Below are 20,770 nucleotides of genomic sequence, written 5' to 3'. Positions count from 1 at the left end.
TAACTACACTGGAATTTAAAAACTTACAAAAAATTTAAAAAAAATGGGGAACTGGGGTGGCTCAGTTGGTTAGGTGTCCAACTTTGGCTCAGGTCATGATCTCATGGTTCACAGGTTCGAGCCCCGCGGCAGACTCTGTGCTGACAGCTCAGAGCCTGGAGCCTGCTTCCGATTCTGTGTCTCCCTCTCTCTCTGTCCCTCCTTCACTCATGAGCAAGCGCAAGCATGCGCGCACTCTCTCTCTAAAATAAAAACTTAAAAAAAATTTTGTTAATTAAAAAAAATTTTTAAATAAAGGAAAATCAAGTACATAAAAAATAATAAAATAAATGAAACAAAAATCACCCAGAATCACTAAATCCAGAAATTACAACTTTTAACATTGCTGCATATTTTTCTGGACTTAAAAAGAAAAAAAATACGTATGTACGTATGTTTAAGTTTTTTTGTGTTACATGTTATATAATAGATATTCTTGTATATAGCTTTTGAAAATAAATATATACACTTATATTATTTTACAAAATTGGATAGTGTACTCTATTATGTCACTACAAGGCTGTCAGCTCCAGCAGGGGATAAATCATGTGGTTTTGCTCTCCATGGTATCCCCAGTGCCTGCTTTTAGCCCATGACTCATAGCAGTACTCAAAAAATAAAAAAACAAAAAACCCAAAGGAATGAATGACTCCATATCAATAAACACATACCCAGAAAAACAATAAATATGACCATTAATCACAATATCCTCCTGCATAGGTGTGTCAGTTTCCCTAAGCAAGCTTCCATTTAGAAACTTACTTGTTTCCACTTTGCTTCCCATATATATTTGAAAATTTTCAGAAGATTTTTTTCAAAGAAAGGCACAAAGGATAACACAGCACGCATGATTGAACCTACTTGCCCGGAATCAACAAATTTTAAGGTTTTGACAGTTCTGCATCGCTTTTTTAAATACAAGAAGTAACACACTGGAGGTAAAGTTCAAGTCCTCATTCTTCCCTCCTCAGTCTGGTTTCCCTCCTTCCACGTAGGCAACAGCTGTCCTGAATTGGGTGCATCTTCTTGCAGTCTCCATGTCTATACTCATAAAAGTACAGGATTAGTCTAGGTTCTGTGGTATTTATTTATGAATAAGGTATCATAGTATATATATAGTTCTGCAACTTACTTTTTTCCACTCTCCAATTGAATTCTCTCATTCATCCTTTGAAAAGTATACAGCTAGTTCATTCACTTAGCTCTATTGTCCTGTGAATATCTACCTTTTATTTTCCCACTATTCCCTATTGCTGGATATTTTACGTTCTTCTGGATTTTTCACTATTGCAAACAATGCTGTAACTAATTACAAAATTTTGTAAGGGTTTTTATACATAATTTTAAGGCCCACTAAATTCCTTTTATTTACAATATTTCTTTGACCAAAAAAACATTTTTTTTCCAATTATGTTGACATCTTTGAAGACAGCAAGGGCGGGACCTTAAAACACACGCAAAGAAGAATGTCAACCAGCCCAGCCCGCTGGGGGCCAGGGAGGAAAAAGTAAGGTCGCTGTGGGAGTGAGGAGGTACACAGGTGAGGGCAAGAGGGATGTAATTACGGATTATCCGCGGGGGACTTAACCGCGCAAGATGCCTGGATAGAGTGCGGGATAAGACTGAAAAATAAAATTGAATTCTAAGTTGCACAAGAATGGTTTCATTACCAGAGCTCAAAGCGGACAGAAAACAGGCGGGCTGTGTGGGAAGGTCCCCTGGAAGAGCTAAGGCAGAGGCAGGGCTGGAAGCCTAGGTGGCAGGGAGAGAGGCGAGAGCACAGCATGACAGACCGGGGACTGGTAAGGTCGTGAAAAACGTCCGGACACGATGACCTTCGTTACCGTTTCTTTTCAAATTAAAATTTAAAAACTTCACAAGAGTTTGTTAATGAAAAAGGAAACTGGAGTTGCTTTTACAACGATACTAGTCCCTACCATCACCTGCCGCAGTCTGTGCGTGGCAGGAAGCACGAGCTCACATCTCCGCACAATCCCCGCACAATCCCTGCATATGCCCTGTATCGCATCCAGAGCTCACAAATGGAAAGACAGTCGAGGGGCTGGATTGCAAAAGTCACTTGCTGGTCTACGAGACCATCCACATAGTCTTGAAACACGCGCATCGTGAGACACTTCCCGCAGACAAAATAGCCACGGCAGTGGGGCTGGACTGAATTCACACTGATCACATTTGGATACACATCCGGACGTCCTTCTTTACTACTTGATGCCACGGACAAACGGCCGTCTGTCCTCTTCTGCCCTTACTCTCAGCAGCTGGCGTCTGTTTGGTAACTCGGTGGCTCCTTCAGGCCTGTTAACTTACTTTCTCCACCAAGGCGGGTCTGAGATGCCTAACGGCGGCTTTAAGGACGGAGTTACCAACTTTCATACCAGCGCAGTCGAAGGGGCAGTACTGGAGCCGGGGGCGGGTGACAGAGTGGCAGAAAGGTCCGCGAGCGCCGGCGGGGAGGCCGCGGGCAGGTGGCGGCGGGCTGGGGCGGCCGCGACCGGGAGGCAGGAAGCGGCGGCGGGGCGGAGCGGGGCGGGCCGGCCGCCGAGCAGCCAGGGCCGCAGGCGCCCCGCCCGGGCTGGTATGCGGCCGAGAGTGACGCGGGAGGCGGGGTCACGTGACGCCCGTGGAATGCCAACAATGTAGCGAATGTCCCACTTGGGTCTGCGCGCTGGAACCTCGGCGTGAGCGCCCCGGGAAGATGGAGCAGCCGCCGCCCGCGTCGCCGCCGCCCGGGGCTCCCCCGTCCCCGCGGGGCCAACAGCAGCTCCAGCCACCGGCGCCCGGTCCCCCGGCGCGCGAGGCCCCGGAGCCGCGGGCGAGGACGCCCCGGAGGGTGTAGACCGCGCCCCAGGAGGTGAAGGGGCAGGGGCGGGGGGCGTGCGGCCAGGGGCCGCGGCGGGGCGGCTGGAAGTTTCCGCGGGCCGGCGGGGCCCTGGGGCTCCCCGCGCCCGCCCTCGGGCCGCCGCGGGCCGCGGCTCCGGGAGGGGCGCCCGACTCGGCGGGGCGGCCGGGCCGAGGGGCGGGGAGCGGGGCGGCCGAGGAAGTTTGTCCCGAGCGAAGCCCTGCGCCCTGCCCCCCCCACCCCCCCACTCCCCCGCCACGGCCCCCGCCCGGCCCGGGCCCGGAGCCGCCTCCGCTGGCGGCGCGTCGTCGCGGGCCGTCCGGCGTCCGCGGGGCCGGGCAAGTTGGGAGCGAGCGCCCGGCCGGCGGGGCTGCGCCGCTTTGTTGTGCGCCGGGCGGCGGCGGCGGCGGCGGCGGCGGCGGCCGGGCTCCCGGCGGGGCAGGGGCGGCCCCGGGGGGAGCTGGGCTTTTACCCCCAGGCCGGGCCGGGCGCGGCCGCGCGGCCCGACAGCGCCGGGATCCCGCGTCCACCGCGCCGCCGTCTACGGGGGCCGCGCCGTCGTCCCTGCACAGGCCTCGGCGTCGTGGCCTCGCGGGCCGTGCGCCCGTCCCCCCACCCTCCTCCCAGCGGGCCGCGCCGCCCGCACGGCCCCCGGCGACGCCCGGCCGGCGCGCGCCCCGACCTCTCCGAGTGTGCCTCCGGGTCCTCGCGGGTCGCAGCCCGAGCTTCAGGGGCGCCTTCTCGGCCGCGAGAGCGGCGGCCGTTGCATAACACGCCTTTCCTGCGCCCTAGTTTAGTCGACTTTCTGGAGCTCGTCTTTTCTGATGCAACCTCACGTGCAGTTGGCTCCCCTGCCGGACCCCGGAGGTGCGGATTCTGAGTTAAGGCGAGTTTTGCCAGTCGCTTCTGCGCAAGCCTGCCTTCGGAACTTCTGGAAGAGCATCTCCCTCGGGGTGAAGTCTGGCGCGCGGGGTTGGGCGGGAGTGTCAGCCTGGAGCAAACCTGTAGCTTGTTGATTCCGGGTCCCCAGTGGTCCAGGAGGAGGAGGGGAAGGCCGGTCCCCGAAGGAGGTGAAACTCACCTGACGGCGCGGGGGGGCCCCGGTGTTCGAGGGCTGCTGGCCACCTGATCTGAGCCCTTCGAATTAGAAGGTTTTTTTTTTCTTCTTGCAAGCGTAACGGTGAAAGTACCCTTTATTTGTAGCTTTGTGATGACAAAATGTTAAACAAGAACTTTTACATTTTCGCACCGTGTAGGATATAAGTGAGCATGCTCTCAATATAGTAGTAATCTAGACTTTAAAAAAATCGTTTAATAGTGCTGTTAAGCAGAGACTATGAGTTTGCAGATAAAAATTCAGGGGCCAAAGAACGCGTTTCCCAGAGTATTCGGCAAATACGTTACATTTTTACAGGAATGTTTACCCACATTTTACTAAGAAACTTAAATATACTGAAATTTGACATGAAAGTCACAAAACGTGTGTTGTCTTTGTACAAGTGTTCGGTTTAAATTTAAAGTTTAGTAGATGAGGGGCCTTCCTTTAACAATGGCTTATTGTTAGGAAATTTGTAGAACTACATCTTGGTCCATATATTTAGTTGAATCTCGGGGTAAATCCCTCCACGATGGACCACCGATTTTGAGGGCTAAATCAAGAGACTAAGAGGCTTTGTATCTTTTAATTTTTTGTTTAGCGGCTGTTGTAGTAAGGTAGTAACAACAATCTTACAAAATAAGAATGCAGAGACTGTTTAAGAAAGTCTGTTTTAAATTATAATTAACAAGACACTACGTTATTCAGCGTCTCATAAAATTTGGACTCGTTATCCAGGTATATAGAACACTGTTTCATGAATACACCAGCATTCCTTTGAAATTAAAATTGCCGAACATTTAATAAGTCTCCAAATGTCAAGCCGTTTAAGATAGTATCTGCAGAAGACATCACGCAAAATTATTAAGGTCAATTACTAGAATCATGAAATTTTAGAATTGGAAAAGATTCTACTAGTCTCTGCATCTAGTTGGAAATGGTTTTGACCAGAGTGTATATTGGAACTCTACATGTTTCTTTCCTTAGCAAATCACAGGGTTGATGGGAGGGACTTTCCTTTGGTGGGAGGGGAGTGTTTCTACAGTACTATGACTTGTTATTTTAAATGCTGTGTTGTAAATAGCCAGCCCTAGGCTCCTAGATCCCACTATTCTGGTGGGGGGGCGGTGGGGGGGGGAAGGTGTTGAAGCTGATAAATTCTCCACAAACACTGGGTAGGATTTGGAAAGCTTGGGGGAGGGGGGGCATTCTGCTTTGTATTGGAAAAACCAGACCAACACAGTTTTCGAAAAGCCGTTTTTATATTTTATTTCATGGTGATGATGTAAAACTTCTCAACAGTATTCCTTCCTGACCTCTAAAAAATGGCTTGAAGAAATACAGAAGGTAACTCAGCGCATTTAATTTGTCTTGACTGTAAATCTGTTTAAGGAGCAAGATATCCCGATCGGCAGAATGAAGGGGTCGGGCTTGATAATCCCTAAAGTGACTGACTTCCAGCTGAAAAAAGTCTCTGAATCTCCTTCTCTTTTAAAAAAGCCTATTGCTCAGTAATTAATTCCTCTGGACAGATCTGGGCCTCTGTGGCACAAGTCCAGGGGTCACCGCTCCTATTGGATGTCGGGTGGATGATGCTCTAGGAAGCAGGCCATTATTACACACGGCGCCTTTGAACGGCTCCTGGTATTTGACCGTAGCCCTGCTCGGACCACCAGTTTCATTAAGTGTTAGCTATTCTCTCTGGATTGTTTTTTTTAAAGCGACTGTTACTCGATTTATCGTTTCACTTGGAAGTATTATTCAAACGGGTTAATAGTGGAAATAAAGATAATGTTGGTGATACTAAAATTAGGACAGAAATTTGACATTGCTGAATGTTGGCCGGTCACCACATGAAAACAAAACCTTATGTTGCTTACCATCTAGACCATGGCCACCTAATGGTGACAAGCAGTTTTTTAAGCTAATTAAATACTTCTCGCTCATGTGCTAACGTTTGACATTCAGAGGAATTTCTCTGGAGGACAAGTGAAACATCTCGTATTTTGTAGCAGTGGTGTAAGTTTATGGACAGCTAGTTATTGTTATATTTTGGCATAGTGTAGATTCTGTAGCCTCTAAGTTAGCAAGGATGGCAAAGATCTTACGGATGTAAGCTGGCTTTTGACTGGGGTGGGCCTTGGTTGGAGTATTGGCCTCCCTGCCTCCAGGCAGTTTTCCTGATGAGGAATGCTAAGGACCAGCGTGTTCCATTACTAATTAACCTCATCCTACCTCTGGAGTCTCACTCCTGTGTTTTCATTAAATGTACCCAGACGGTACCTGCCCCCTCCCCGACACTGTCTGCCTGTTCATCTTTCTCTTGTATGTTTGAGCCTTTTCACAGGAAGTTCCAGGCTCTAAGAATAGCTTCACACTTCCTTCATCAAATCATAGCCCTTTAGCCTTTCCAGTTTTGCTGAAATGATCCTTTCTGTAACAGATTTTTCCCAAACAGGCACATGTACTCGGATTCTTTGCACAGTCACAGTGTTACCTCTGTCCATAGCAGGGGCTCTCAAGTGGGATGGGTGTCCTGACTCCCTAGCTGGCGTATGTCTGAAATTTGGAGGGGGAGGAAGCAGGGCCTTCCCAAAGATTGAAAACCCTTGCTCGGGTATGGAGTTGAAGATAAGGAGACCCATCCTGTACAGCTGCTTGCTTGCTGTTAGGAATGCTGCAAATAACGGATAATAAATTTATCTACAACCTGGTCACTTGAGTAATCTTGAGTACAGACTTCTGTGGTTCCATTTTTTTTTTTATGCCGTTGTTCATAATACATACATACGTATCGTACAGATATCGGGTGCAGAACTATAGAGAATGTGACGGTTTGTTTTTCTTCTAGATAGTAAGCTTATTTAGAGGTGAGACCTTGTTCCATCTGGGTGAGACCTCATAATATCCAGCAAAGTTTTTGGCACACCTATGGCACTTCTCAGCCCACTACAGCCTTGTGATGGCACTGTTTTGGGGGGGAGTTTTCCTGGATCCCCGGGGGAATGTAATCATTGATTTCCTCCAAGACCCTCGTTATGAGGGGTATGGCCCCCGTTGTGTGGTTTCCTGGCCTGGACACAATGGAGAGGCCCATCAGCGTGGTGGTTTGTGATTCTGACGTTCAGCATCTGGCCGGAGGCCTGGCCCGGCCGCCTGATGTAGTTTCAGCTTTGCTAGTTCATTATGGGAAGGATATGATTTCAATTTTAAGTGGAATTTTAGTCCCAAGAAATACCATTTTTTAAAAAATGCCAATGTTTACCATTAGTGTGGGTCCTGAGAGACGTGGGTCTGGTGGATTCTGTGGTTGGTGCTTGATAGGCGTTAAGCAACCAGTGTGGGTCTACGAAGCACTAAGAAATCAGAGTAAAGGTTCGTGAACACCTTTAGCACTTTCCAGGATCGGGATTGGAGTTGATGGCGCCAAATTAATAGACGCTTCAGATAATCGCTCGTAACAGTTTTCTATGAGCCACCTGTACTGAAGTAGTTGTCTCAGCTCCAGGTTCGAAAATGAGGAGTTTTTGTTTTGTGGGTTGTGCTGTGGTTTTAAAATTCTGGAGTCTTATAGTTTCTTTTAAAGCATGTTCACATCGATTGATGATACCAAACAAATTTCTAAAACCAGACCTACCTTGCCTGGTACCCTCATTTCTTAAAACCCGTGTCCACGAGGCCGTAGGGTTGCCGTGTTTAGGAAATTCTTGATGAAAGAACTTATTAAAATGATATGGCGGTGTGTCAGAGGAACTAATTTCCAGCTGCAGTCTTAGTTTAGTGAGTATTCCCACGAAAAATTCTTTCCTAAGTTCATAATTTGGCCATGAAATCGATTGTCTTCAAACTAAAACCTAAAATACAAGGTCTCAGGCTGCGAAAATACTTTCGTTCTTTATGAGACTGAAGGAAAGTTTCCTGCTTTCCAGATTGTTCAGGCAGGAACACAGCTTACCCAGAGGTGCTATTTTACATATTGGCCTGCGGAGACAGGACGGTGCCCGTGGTGGTCGCAGGGCCAGCGCTTGCTGTAAGACGACGGTGGAAGATGGAAAGAACATGAGAAGAGTGGGTGCTGCCCTCCTTCCCTGCCACGCGGAGGGGCTCTCCTGGGTGGTGGGTTTATGGGGTGTCACCGAGTCATTCTTTCCACTTCTCTGTAGTTTGAAAATTTTCATAATAAGCTGTTGAGGGGCAAACAAGAAGAAAAGAAACCAAGACCTCTGATCAGATTCTGTTTAAGGGTTCATCCACTTGGTATTTTTCGGCTCAGGAATAAATACGGATGGCAACACGGAAATGCTGGCCTCACCTGTGCTGGTTGGCTTTATAACTGGGATGTTTGTGGGCAACTCGAGTGCCTAAAGCTGCCAAGTGTCTTAGGAGCATGGCTCTGCAGAAGCTGTCCCCTGTCACGTGTTTCAGCGTCCTGGTGGCAGGGGTGACAGTGGGGGTGATGGTGGGGGTGACGGTCAGCATCCTGGCGGTGGCGGTGGGGGTGGGGGGGGGTGGTGCCCTCGCATGGGCGTGTGTACCATCGGCAGATTAGACTTCACTCCGGGAGGGGACTTTGCCCTCCTGTCAGCGCCCCATCCTGAGGTCCAGTCTCTGCATGTGTAGCTGTGTTTAGAAAGGGAACCATTCTCCAAACGCGAGTTAGCTAAACATGAATAGTTAGATGGTTTTTCCCCATTTTTTATGAAAGTGAATTGTACATAGTACGTGTCATTTGAGCCACTCACGAGTGTATAATTCAGCTGCATGAGGTACATTCACGTTGTTCTTGGAGTCGTCACCCCCGTCTGCCCTCCAGGCTTTTTCATCATCCATACAAACACTCTCCGCACTAGACGGTAGTTCCCCATTGCCCTGGGCCCTGGTCATCTCCATTTCCGCTTTGTCTCTCTCAGGTTGCCTGTTCTAGATGCCTCATGTAAGCAGAATGATGCAGTGTGTGTCCTCCTGTGTCTGGCTTATTTCACTTAGCATGATGTTCTCACGGTCCAGCCATATAGTGGCCTGTGTCACAGCTGCGTTCCTGTTCTTGGCTGACTGACGGACTGTAGTTGTGCGACTTTGATCATAGTTATGTGTGAGCTTCACTCAGGGATGTTTCGTTTGGGCCGCGTCTTAAGTCCCAGGGCAGAGCTCTGCTGTTTCCTGGGGGCCTCCTCCCGTGTGCACCGCCTTGTGCCAGCCGTGTTCCTGCACTGCCTGTACCCCACCGCAGGTGCTCCTGTCCCCCGGAGCCTCCCCGGGAGGTGACTCCAGAGGAGTCCCACACTATACGCTGTGATGGCACTGTGGGAAGGCTGGGAGTGGACAGCAGGGTCTCTGAGATTGGGTGGGCAGGAAGGTCCTTCTGCGGAGGGGAGTTTTAAGCTGAGAATTCTGGGAGGCATAAGTGAATCGGGCCGGGAATGGTATTTGTTCCTAGCAGAGACAACGGTCTTGCCAGGTTCCAGAAGGAAGGAAGAATTTGTTGCTTTTAAGTTGCCCAGAGTCCTACAGATTGAACCGGATTCTGGCTGTTCGGGAAGCAGTCGGCTTCTCGAAACTCATGTACTGCTCAGAACTGAACATCCTGGGCCCGGCTGAAGGCACGTGTTTTAAACATGAAGTCAAATGACTTAAGTTTTTCTCTCTCTGTGCTTTTCTTTTTTTTTTTTTTTAATTTTTTTAACATTTATTTATTTTTGAGACAGAGAGAGACAGAGCATGAACGGGGAGGGGCAGAGAGAGAAGGAGACACAGAATCGGAAGCAGGCTCCAGGCTCTGAGCCATCAGCCCAGAGCCTGACGCGGGGCTCGAACTCACGGACCGTGAGATCGTGACCTGAGCTGAAGTCGGACGCTCAACCGACTGAGCCACCCAGGCGCCCCCTTTTTTTTTTTCTTTAACAAGGAAGATACTTTAACTTTTGAAGCACGGTTATCGAATATTTAAAGAGGAGGCACATGGAGTGAGCATGAAATACCCGTGTTTCTACATTCAGTTTGGTGCCTTTTCCACTGAGCCCGTCTGCAGTTTGCCCTGGTGTGGTCTCTTGACTTGATTAAAGCCGTTTTTACTGATTCTGAGTCCTGAACTTATTAGTAACTCTAATAATTGGCCAGGGTGTTGTGCGTTACAGAGGAGAGTGATGTCACAGGCGGCTTCACCTGTGATCTCCCGAGCAGCCCTGTCAAGGAGACAGAGGGAGGCTTGTTGCCCAGCCGGAAACCAAAGCTCCAAGAGGGGAAGTGTTGGCCCAGCTCACGGAGCCAAGTGCCAGAGCTGGGGGCGGGAGCCCGGCTTCTCACCTCCAGCTGCTGTTTCCTTTGCACCGAACGGCAGTCTTCTGAATCAGCCTCCCCCAGACGTGTCCTCACTTCCCGGTAACTGCCCTCCTCCGTCCCCACCAAGGCTGCTTTCTGGACGGTGCTCCCTGTGCCGACGGTTGTCGTGGCTCAGAGGACGGTACTGCCATCAGCTCTGGTTTCCAGACCAAAAACCTGGCCGCCTCTTCCAGAGCAGTCCTCTGGTGAACGTCACCAACCCTGACAGGTTCTGGTTCTTAGCTGCTGTTGAACCCACCCACTTCTCTCCGTTCTCCAGCTGCTATTCCGTTTCAGATCCCCATAATTCTTTGGGAGGACTTTTATTGTCACATTAGGTAAGTAACCAATGCTCCCCTCTGTCTCCCATCTTAGACTCTGAGCGCCTTAAAGTCAGAGGCTTGCCATTATTTTCTGCTTCCCTAAGACCTAGTAACAGGACCGCCTTGTGTGAGTGTTCACGTTGTGCACGGTTCAAGGGCCTTGCACGTAAAAGGGCATGCCTCACGTCGTGTAAGTGCTCACTTCCGTGAGGGCGTGTGCAGCCTGTGTGCAGACTCTGGGCCGCTCGCAGATTACCTGAGCAGCAGCGGGGAGTTACCTGCCCGGATAAAGTCGCGTGACACGCACGCTACGCACATATTCTGGACAGTACGTACGATCACATCTCTCCTCTGTCGCCTGCCTTGAAGAACCACCCTCCTTGTGGTTCAGACTTTACCTGCCCCCCTCACCCGGGGTGTGTGATAGATCGTGACATGTGGCCTCAGTATGTTTAAGAGCGAGCCAGGCCACTGTCCCCAGAGCTCTGGAAAGCTCCCCAGGGCAGGAGTTGCTCGCGTTGTATGACAATACAGTCGCAAAGAACTTACTTGACGAAGGGGCATCTTTTTATAGCCCCGCAAAGCTACCGCATGAACCACCAAGGCTCTGCCCGCAACTGCGCAAAGTACTTGGTAGGGCAGTGGGAGCGGTGTCGTAGAGCGGGCCGCGGACTCAGCACTCAGATCTGGGGCCGGGGCCATGGGGGCTCAGCAGCCTTAAGGCAGCAGCACAGTTTGCCGCAGCTCCAGACCGGGACCGACCCACGTGTCCTGTGGTGGCAGAGTGGATGGCCAGGATGCTCACACAATGGAACACGACACGGCAGTGAAAAAGCGGCCCTCTTGCTGCATACCGGGTGTGTGAATAGCCAAACGGTGTTGGCCCAGATAAGCTGGACAAAGAGTACGGAGCGTGGAATGCCACGGACATGAAGTTCAAAAACTGGCCAGGCTGATCCTTGGTGCTGGAAGTTGTGACCGCGGTTCCCCTTGAAGCGTGGGTCTGTGGGAGGCTGGGGGCTTCTGGAGTTGTCATGACAACACTCCTTGATCTGGATGCTACGCATCAGGGTGTGTTCTCTGTGAACGGTCGTCGATCTTAGGAGTTGTTTAGCTTAAGAAGTGATGTCAAACTTTACCCCCGCCCCAAACAAAGCCTTACTTCTTCCCCAGCTTTCAGCAGCTTTCGGTTTTTTTTCCTAAGTTTTATCATTTTGGGAGAGAGTGGGGGAGGGGCAGAGAGAATCTCAAGCAGGCTCTACGGTATCAGCACGGAGCCTGACGTGGGGCTCCGTCCCACAAACCACGAGGTCATGACCTGAAGCCAGGAGCCGGATGCTTCACTGACTGAGCCACCCGGGAGCCCCAGCTTCCCATTTTGAAAGTAAATTCCAGAGGTGGCTCTTAAGCCTCAGGACCAGCCAGGGCCTCCCTCACCTGCGTCTGGCTCCCCTTCCCTCTGCCGGTGTGGCTGGGCAGAGAGGGCGCCTTGGTTTGGCTTTCTCACGGCTCCTTTTTCCTCAGTCTGGACCATCTCTTGTGGCCCTTGCCCTTCTTGGCTGAGTGCAAAACACCTTGTACCTCCTCCTCACTCTGCTAATAGCGCCTGAAGGTAAAATGAGGCTTATTACAGACCGCTGCTCCCTAAGACGTGCCAGGTGGGAGGGATACGAGCTCTCCATTCACTCACCTAACTGCTCTCTTTCGTGGACAGTCACGAGCTACGGAAATGTCCCACCTGCTGGTGGCTCTGTTGATGTCTTCAAGCCCTGACACCTGGCCAAGGTGTAGCTAGCTCCGAGCCCTCTTCTCCTCCCTCCCTGGGGTTGCTGCCTCTCACCCAGGCTTTCTTCGTCTACCTGGTGTGTGTGGTTGTCCCTTCCAGTTAGATTCCAGACTCAGTTCTTTAAAAGGGCACTTCTGGCCATGTCCCTCCCGAGCTCAACCACAGACAACAGTTTGCCACCATCTGCAAGGAGTGCAGACAGCGTGTCCATGCAGGTCCTTCAGATGGAGCCCTGTGCACCTCCAGGGTCTCAAGCCTCCATCACCCTCCAGGAAAAGCCTCCACCCAGACGTGAATGTGAGGGCGGGGCCTGCACACTTCCTGTCCCTCTGCTCCTTTGCAAATGCTGTTCCCTCTGGCTGGAGTTCCATTCCTCCCTACACTCAGACCCAGTTGTCTCTGCTTCAGAGCTTTTTCTGGCTTTCTCCTTTATTCACCCATTTCTTACATGGTTTCTTTTTTTTCTCCTTTGGGCATCTCTTGTCCTTTGAAGCTGTTTATTTGGCCCCCTCACCCTCACCTTGCCGAGGCGGAGTTAGTTTTGTTCTTGTTTGTCCCAGCAGTGCCTGAGAGTTAGTAGGCTTTGGATGAATGTTTGCCAGGTGGGCAAGTGGGCGGATGGCACAGAGATGAGTCGGTGGCAGAGGAAGCTTGAGTACATTTCGACTGTGAAGAAACCCTCCCTGATTATGTGTTGTGAGAAGATAGTATGATTTACGTCTTCTGTATTTTAGTTTTCAAAGAAAGGGTAAGAAGACCCTAGAGATGGGAAACAAAGTGATCTGTGTAAATTCCCACAGGAAAAGAGCTAAGTCTCCTGCCTGTCCTCAGACACATCGAATCACTCAGGACCCTCCATACGTGCTTGGCAGCTCCCTGAGAACCTCTCTATTTTTGCTGGAACGGGAACCCCTGGTTTTAGAAAGTTAGGTATTTCAAAACAGATGCTTAGACCACGAAGTCACTGAAAATGAGTGTGGTTACAGTATGCCCCATTTTACACCAATTAAGCAGAGCTCTGGGTTTCTGGCTCCCTGCCAACACTCTGGTCCAGGCCCTGGGGAAATCTCAGCAGTTCTTGGATCTAATTGTTCACTGTCTGCAGAGGCTTACGACAGTCGTGTCAGGGACTGCTGTGTTAAACGTTGTGGATCGGAATATGAATTCCATGTTGGAAAATGTGTTGAGTCTGGTTCTTACTTCGTAAATAGACTCTTCCCTCAGTTTCATTGAGGAAGTGATAGAACTTTTCAGACCTTCCACCTTCCCACCTGTAAGAAAAGAATAGTAATTTTGATGTCATTTCTTCAGGTTTACGGCCATGTGTGGTTATGAGGTAGATCTACGTAAGTAAATTCACATAGAACCCTCAGAGCCCAGCACATAGTAGAGCCCGGATAAATATTGGCCATCAGTGTTTCTTCGACGTGAAAGTGTCTGTGAGGCAGACTTCCATTTTACAGTTCTAAAATTCCTCGCTGAAACAAAAAGTTCACATCCCGCTGCTCCTTTCCCTTTAAAGGGTGCTCAGTTTTTCTTTGCTGATTAAAATGCAAAATGCTTATCCTTTACAGTTTGCTCCCCGAGTCCTATGGGCTAAAAGGAGTGGAAGGAGTGAGGGCAAAACAGGAAGGAAAGGGAGCGGGCCCGCCGGAACTTGGGGCGTGAGCCCAGCGGCCGCGCAGGCCTTCTCTTTTGCCACCGTGGGCACCCGCGCTCGGGTCGCGAGAGCTGACGACATAAGCGACGTAAGGCGTACTCGAGTGGCAGACGGCGCGGTTCCCCCAAGACTGGCTGTGCCGCCAGTGCTACGGCGCCAGACGCATGCGCGCTCTTTCTCGCAGCTGCCCACCGCCCTCTTGCCAGGCTTCGTGCTGTGCCTCGCACGCACGGGGAGTTAGAGGACTCGCTCAAGGTCACCCAGCCGGCAAGTGGCTTGAGCTAGATCCTGCTTCCGGGGGAGCTGGCTGCCAAGGGCAGCATCTTGTTTTCCGAATGCAACAACAACGGAGAATTCAGTCAATTAGGCCTGGGGTAGGTCTCGCTGACTACCGGCAATGGCTTTGGGGTCTCTGGCTCTGCGCGTGGGGGCCGTTTCTGTGCTCAAGTGTGCTAGGCGATCCACACGGATCACCTTTACTGGTACAGCCGCTTGTCGGTACGGTCGCAGTGCGCTCTGAGAACGGAATCACCCACGTGATTTTACCAGTCCCCGTCCGCGTAAGGATCAGTGTCTCCAAGAAACATATTTTTATTTTGGTATTTAGGTCAAAATGCTGATAAGAAGGTGACCATTTTATAAAAAAACCCAGGGAGTTGTTACTTTCAAAGTCTCATAACACATTGTGTTAGAACTTCTTTCACTTGCGATATAGGACACTTTTAATGTGACACGTTTGTGGCGTCTTTCAGGAAGTCTGGGAGGGCTTTAGACGGCAAACTTTGCAAAGACATGGAAGGACCACAGGTGCAGGTCGGGGGAAGGGTTAGTAAAGCCACAGAGATAAGAGACAAAGGTGTGTGCTACGAACTGAGTGGTTATTAGGAACAAGCCAGAAATCCAAGACCTCACGTGGAAGGTTTAACCCTAAACACTCAAGCTGCAAGTTTCAAAGTGAAATTGTATTATAATGAAGTATTTCGAGTGAACGATCCGTTAATACTACTTACTGTTCTTACTCTGAGGTGAATATTTGTAAGTAATATGAGCTTGTGGAGATTTACTTTATTACAGATTACATGTTACAGGAAACATCTTGGGACAGCCCTAGATGTCATGGGCGCCAACTAGAGCTGAACACTTTTTATCATTTCTGAGAGGTGATGTGTTCTTTCTTAATCCTTTCAAGTGGAATATTTTCAAGATCATTGCCCGTTTCTGAAAAGTATTGTCAACAGTATGTGAAGACCATCAATGAGTATGTTCTTTCCATTTGCTTTTTCAGATACTGATGATCTTCGGAATGAAGTCTCTGGAAAATTTTAGGTTCTCCATAGGAACTGCAAATATTGAAGGAAAGAAAATTTTCAAAAGGAAATTGTTTTGAAAGTATGTTTACAACTAACTGATACTGTTGACAGTTTTTCTTTTTTCTTTTTTTTTTTTTTTTCATAATAAAACACTTTAAGAAGATTGTATTTATGGTAAAAGGAAACTGGACTAACAATGAGGCCAAAGACTTTTCCTGCCACGACTTATTCTGGAAACAGCCGCCAGCGACTGCAGGAGATCCGAGAGGGCTTAAAGCAGCCGTCCAAGTCTTCCGCTCAGGGCCTGCCGGTGGGACCAAACAGTGACGCTCCCCTGGCCGCCAAAGTCCTGGGGGGCAAGGATGCTGCCCGGCAGCAGCAGACGAGAGCCACCCCGAAGTTCGGACCTTACCAGAAAGCCCTGAGAGAAATCAGATACTCCCTGTTGCCTTTCGCTAATGAATCGGGCACTTCCGCAGCTGCAGAAGTAAACCGGCAGATGCTGCAGGAATTGGTGAACGCGGGATGCGACCAGGTGGGTGCACCCGAGGCTCCCGTGGGGGCAGTTACAGTAAGCCAGCCGTCGGAGCACAGTGGAGGCAGCCAAAGGTCCTGCGGCTGCCCCTCCAAGGCCCCGACTTAGCTACTAAGAAAAGTGTTTCCAGGTCGAAATCCGAGGCCCTTCCGGTGTGCCGTTGTATTGTTTTCCACCTTCTCTCCAGAAGGGTCTCTTGGCTGCTTTTCCTTTTCACGCAGGATCCAGACACTTGTGAACTCTACTGCAGTGGTACCATGTGCATTCTCTGTTCTGTCCGTGTAAAGGGGTGAAGGGCTTTCACACTTGCCCTTTCTTTGGGGTTTATTTGGGCTTATTCGGAACGGTCATGGGGAAGACACTGGCTTCCCTTGTTTTTGGTCTGTGCATTTTTTTACTTAGTGAAGGGGAAGGTTGATTAACATGAATTGGCTCTTCTTAGACTCTGTTTTCTCCTGCTGTGTATACTGGTAGAGGAGATGTGGCTATGTTAGGGAAGTGAGCAGGCTTGAGAGGTCATCAGACTGGTGGCAACACGTGTGGTCTGACTGTTCGGTTGCTTAAGAATAAGAGACACCTTAATAAGGAAGGAGGTGGTGCCAATAACATAGAAGCACACAACTGACAGCTATGCATTTATGATCCTGTCGTGATTGGTATAGCTACGTAAAACCCAGGTTGAGGGCAGGACCATGTAAAATGGAACTAGTGTCCGGCCAGGTAAAAATGTCTTTAGTAAAATGGAACTGGTAAAAAGGTAATTGCCTTCTAAAGGGACGTCTGAAGGCTAATGCTTTGTTACCATCTGTCATCTTAAAAGTCACAGTTGCATGAAAATGGAAATAAGCTAGGCATTTTTGCTGCCTTGGAAAATTAGTAAGATTTCATGCTCAAAGCATATCAAGATGGCTTGAGCACTTTTAGTTTCTTAGAAATAACCTAATTACCTACTCCTGGCCTCACAGTCACAGGAAAAGGCTAACAATGCCCTCTTATTTCCAAAAGCAATCTCAGCCTTCTGGTTGCAGGTGATTACCATAGAACTGAGCTAGAGAATTTACATTTTTCAGATGATATGTTTGTGAAACTAATCGTGCTATTTTGCAGGGCACTTCCTTGACACTTTGGGATATACTGGGATTAACTTGTGTAAAGCAAGCATTGTTGAGTTGAAAGTTGCTTTTATAAAGCACAGGATCATGAATAATGTGGTGCCGAGTGTTTTAGCAGTGGAAGCTGACAGCAGAGGCATGACCTTTCTCATTGTGAAAATATGAAGTTAAACACGCTGCCAAGTGCTATCCCCTGACAAACAGAACTTGATGGTTTTGAAAGTAGGAAGGAGCAGTCCTGGGGAAATACCAGTAAGATCGCAGAGACTTCTGAAACCCAACAGCAAAGCCTAAAATCTTCTGTAAATCGCTTGCAAACAAAAGAGGTAATCAGAGCAGGGTGTTCTTTGCAGTTGTGTTTCAGCTGTGGTAAAAAGAAACAAGTGAAGCAAATAATCCAAAATACAGGTGGGATCTCATTATGGCAGAATCCATTAGTGATAATTACAGTGCAAGAAATAATGGAGCCGGTGCTGTATCCAAGACAGTAAAATACAAATACAGTAAAATTAAGGATCGTGACACCAGTGAAGTTCCCATCAACATTTAATTTATGTTAATTGCTGGCAGAAAGGACTCCATTTGCCGTATTTAATGCTCCTGAAATAATTCAATCACTTTAGTGTGTAGTGTTACTTTGTAAAGTAAAACAGTTCTGCCTTCACCCTCACAGTCCACTTTGGACCGTTTTTTGGTCTGTATACAGGATGCATTTTGCTTTTAGAGAATTCCGGTCAGAAAGTCCTGACGGGAACCCAAGTAGCATGCGTGGAAAGGATCAACAGTAGCTCTAGAGTTCGGTCTCCCATAGCTCAGATGATCAGATCCAGTGTAATAGGCACAGAGACTTCTAGTGTTGCAGCTTTCCTTTTTCCTTTGTCTCCTACTATATTGCCTTTTAATGTAGGTTCAGTTATGTTCTCTTGTATTTTGAGTTTAAGTGTCATTTTTAGTCCTAATATTAATCACAATGGCAGTAAACTCCAGGTTTTCCCGAGGTCTTACGCACTTTTATATGCACCGTTTTATCCATCGTATGTGCATGCGCACACATTTTTCCCCATTTTACTTGACCTGAGACTAACTGGAAATATTTGCCCGAATGTTTATAAGGGAGTGTTTTCTTTTAGGCTTTTCGTAATAAAACAAAATTTACATAAGAGAAGTACATGATTCCTAAGTGTACAGCTGGGTGAATTTCACCCAGTGAATTACACCTGTGTAACTAGCATGTACTGGGTATATATTTAAAAAAATTATTTTTTAAATTTAAGTTATCTCTGCACCCAATGTGGGGCTCAAACTCACGATCCCAAGAGCAAGAGTCGCATGCCAGCCAGGCGCTCCTGGGTATGTTTTTAATTGAAATATCTTTAAATAGAAATTTCTAGAAAAAGACTAAGTATTTTCTGTGTAATGATATAGTGTATATGTCAAATGATAGTGTCTAAAATATTTCACACATACATGACTAAAGGCTTATGAAAATTTCTATACAAAAAAAGGCCAATAGATTAATATTCCTTATGCAAGGAGCTGTTCTGTTTCTCCTTTTCTTTTTTTTTTTTTAGAGAGAGAACACGAGCAGGGGAGGGGGGAGCAAGAGAGAATCTCAAGCAGGCTTCACGCTCAGCACAGAATCCGACGAGGAACTTGATCTCAGGACCCTGGGATTATGGCCTGAGCTGAAATTAAGAGTGGATGCTCAACTGACTAAGCCACCCTGGCGCCCCTGTTCTTTATAGAGTTAAGGGGTGCCGGGGTGGCTCAGTTCGTTAAGCATCGGCCTCTTGATTCTAGCTCAGGTGATGATACCAGGGTCTTGGGACTGAGCCTCTCTCCCTCTCCCTCTGCCCCTCCCCTGCTTGCACACAAATGCTCTCTTTCTCTCTCTAGAAACAAATCAATTTAGATTTAAGGAATTGTAAAGATAAGTTTTTTGGTTATGAGTGTCATGTTTTGTATCATTGGATACTTTTAATATTGGCATTGGTAATTAAATTTAGCATTTACTTTATCTTATAAAATTTAGTTTCAGTTTTTCTTGTACTCTTAATGGTTTCAAGTGATGATATGTATTTTTTTAACATGAAATTTATTGTCAAATTGGTTTCCATACAACACCCAGTGCTCATCCCAACAGGTGCCCTCCTCAATGCCTGTCACCCACTTTCCCCTCTCCCCCACCCCCCATCAACCCTCAGTTCTTAGTTTTTAAGAGTCTCTTATGTTTTGGCTCCCTCCCTCTCTAACCCTTTTTTCTTCCTCCTTCCCCTCCCCCATGGTCTTCTGTTAAGTTTCTCAGGATCCACATAAGAGTGAAAACATATGGTATCTGTCTTTCTCTGTATGAGTTATTTCACTTAGCATCACACTCTCCAGTTCCATCCACGTTGCTACAAAAGGCCATATTTCATTCTTTCTCATTGCTGCGTAGTATTCCATTGTGTATATAAACCACAATTTCTTTATCCATTCATCAGTTGATGGACATTGAGGCTCTTTCCATGATTTGGCTATTGTTGAGAGTGCTGCTATAAACATGGGGGCACGGGTGCCCCTATGCATCAGCACTCCTGTGTCCCTTGGGTAAATTCCTAGCAGTGCTATTGCTGGGTTGTAGAGTAGATCTATTTTTAATTTTTTGAGGAACCTCCACACTGTTTTCCAGAGTGGCTGCACCAGTTTGCATTCCCACCAGCAGTGCAAGAGGGTTCCCATTTCTCCACATCCTCTCCAGCATCTATAGTCTCCTGATTTGTTCATTTTGGCCACTCTGACTGGCGTGAGGTGGTATCTGAGTGTGGTTTTGATTTGTATTTCCCTGATGAGGAGCGACATTGAGCATCTTCTCATGTGCCTGTTGGCCATCTGGATGGCTTCTTTAGAGAAGTGTCTATTCATGTTTTCTGCCCCTTTCTTAACTGGATTATTTGTTTTTCGGGTGTGGAGTTCGGTGAGCTCTTTATAGATTTTGGATACTAGCCCTTTGTCTGATATGTCATTTGCAAATATCTTTTCCCATCCCATTGGTTGCCTTTTAGTTTTGTTGATTGTTTCCTTTGCGGTGCAGAAGCTTTTTATCTTCATGAGGTCCCAGTAGTTCATTTTTGTCAAGTGATGATATTACCAGGTTTTTCCCTCTTTCTCTCCCTGACAGATTTTAATTAATTATTTATTTTTTAATGTTTATTTATTTTGAGAGGGGGGAGGGACCGAGAGAGAGGGAAAGAGAGGGTCCCAAGCAGGCTCTGTGCTGTCAGCACAGAGGCCGACACAGGGCTTGTTCCCACAACTGTGGGATCGCGACCTGAGCCAAAATCAAGAGTCGGACACTTAACTGTGTGAGCCATCCAGGTGTCCCTCCTGACAAATTTTTAAAAACCACTAATCTGATGTTGCAGTGATGTGAATACGTGTGACACGTCTGCTTCTCAGAAGCATGTGATTTGTGTGCTCTTACTGAATTGCGGCGGGTCAGCAGGTGGAAGCGTCTGACGGGGCAGGCTCGCCACACTCCAGGCTTCTCGGGGCGCACGGATGGACAGATGGCATGGGGGCCTCGCGGTGGCAAGGTTCCTGTTCAGTAGTAGCCTGCGCTCCGTAGAACAGCTAACATGGTATCACCTTGTGTCCTCCAGAGGAAGACTTCGATGAGAACTTTCTCTCAGAAGCGAGTACCAGGAGACATTTTTTGCTTCTCTGGAGCATTTAGCACGTGCACTTTCTCC

At 48.3% G+C, this 20,770-nt stretch overlaps 1 protein-coding gene across 3 annotated transcripts in view; it reads left to right on the top strand.

Annotated features, from left to right (window-relative positions):
* The first annotated feature begins 2,658 nt into the window (after positions 1-2,658).
* Positions 2,659-20,770, top strand: part of LATS2 (large tumor suppressor kinase 2) — a 76,797-nt gene continuing 58,685 nt past the window's right edge. Inside the window, exons 1-2 of one of the 3 annotated variants that reach the window (XM_027064518.2) lie at positions 2,659-2,911; positions 15,368-15,927. In XM_027064518.2, the coding sequence (XP_026920319.1) occupies positions 15,589-15,927 (339 nt within the window). In that variant the 5' untranslated portion in view covers positions 2,659-2,911; positions 15,368-15,588. The other 2 variants (XM_027064519.2, XM_053206051.1) reach the window with 2 other exon arrangements.

Source organism: Acinonyx jubatus, chromosome A1 (genome assembly GCF_027475565.1).
Source record: "Acinonyx jubatus isolate Ajub_Pintada_27869175 chromosome A1, VMU_Ajub_asm_v1.0, whole genome shotgun sequence".
In the NCBI taxonomy this organism is placed as follows: Eukaryota; Metazoa; Chordata; class Mammalia; order Carnivora; family Felidae; genus Acinonyx; species Acinonyx jubatus.
This window is presented reverse-complemented; position numbering and strand designations above follow the sequence as displayed.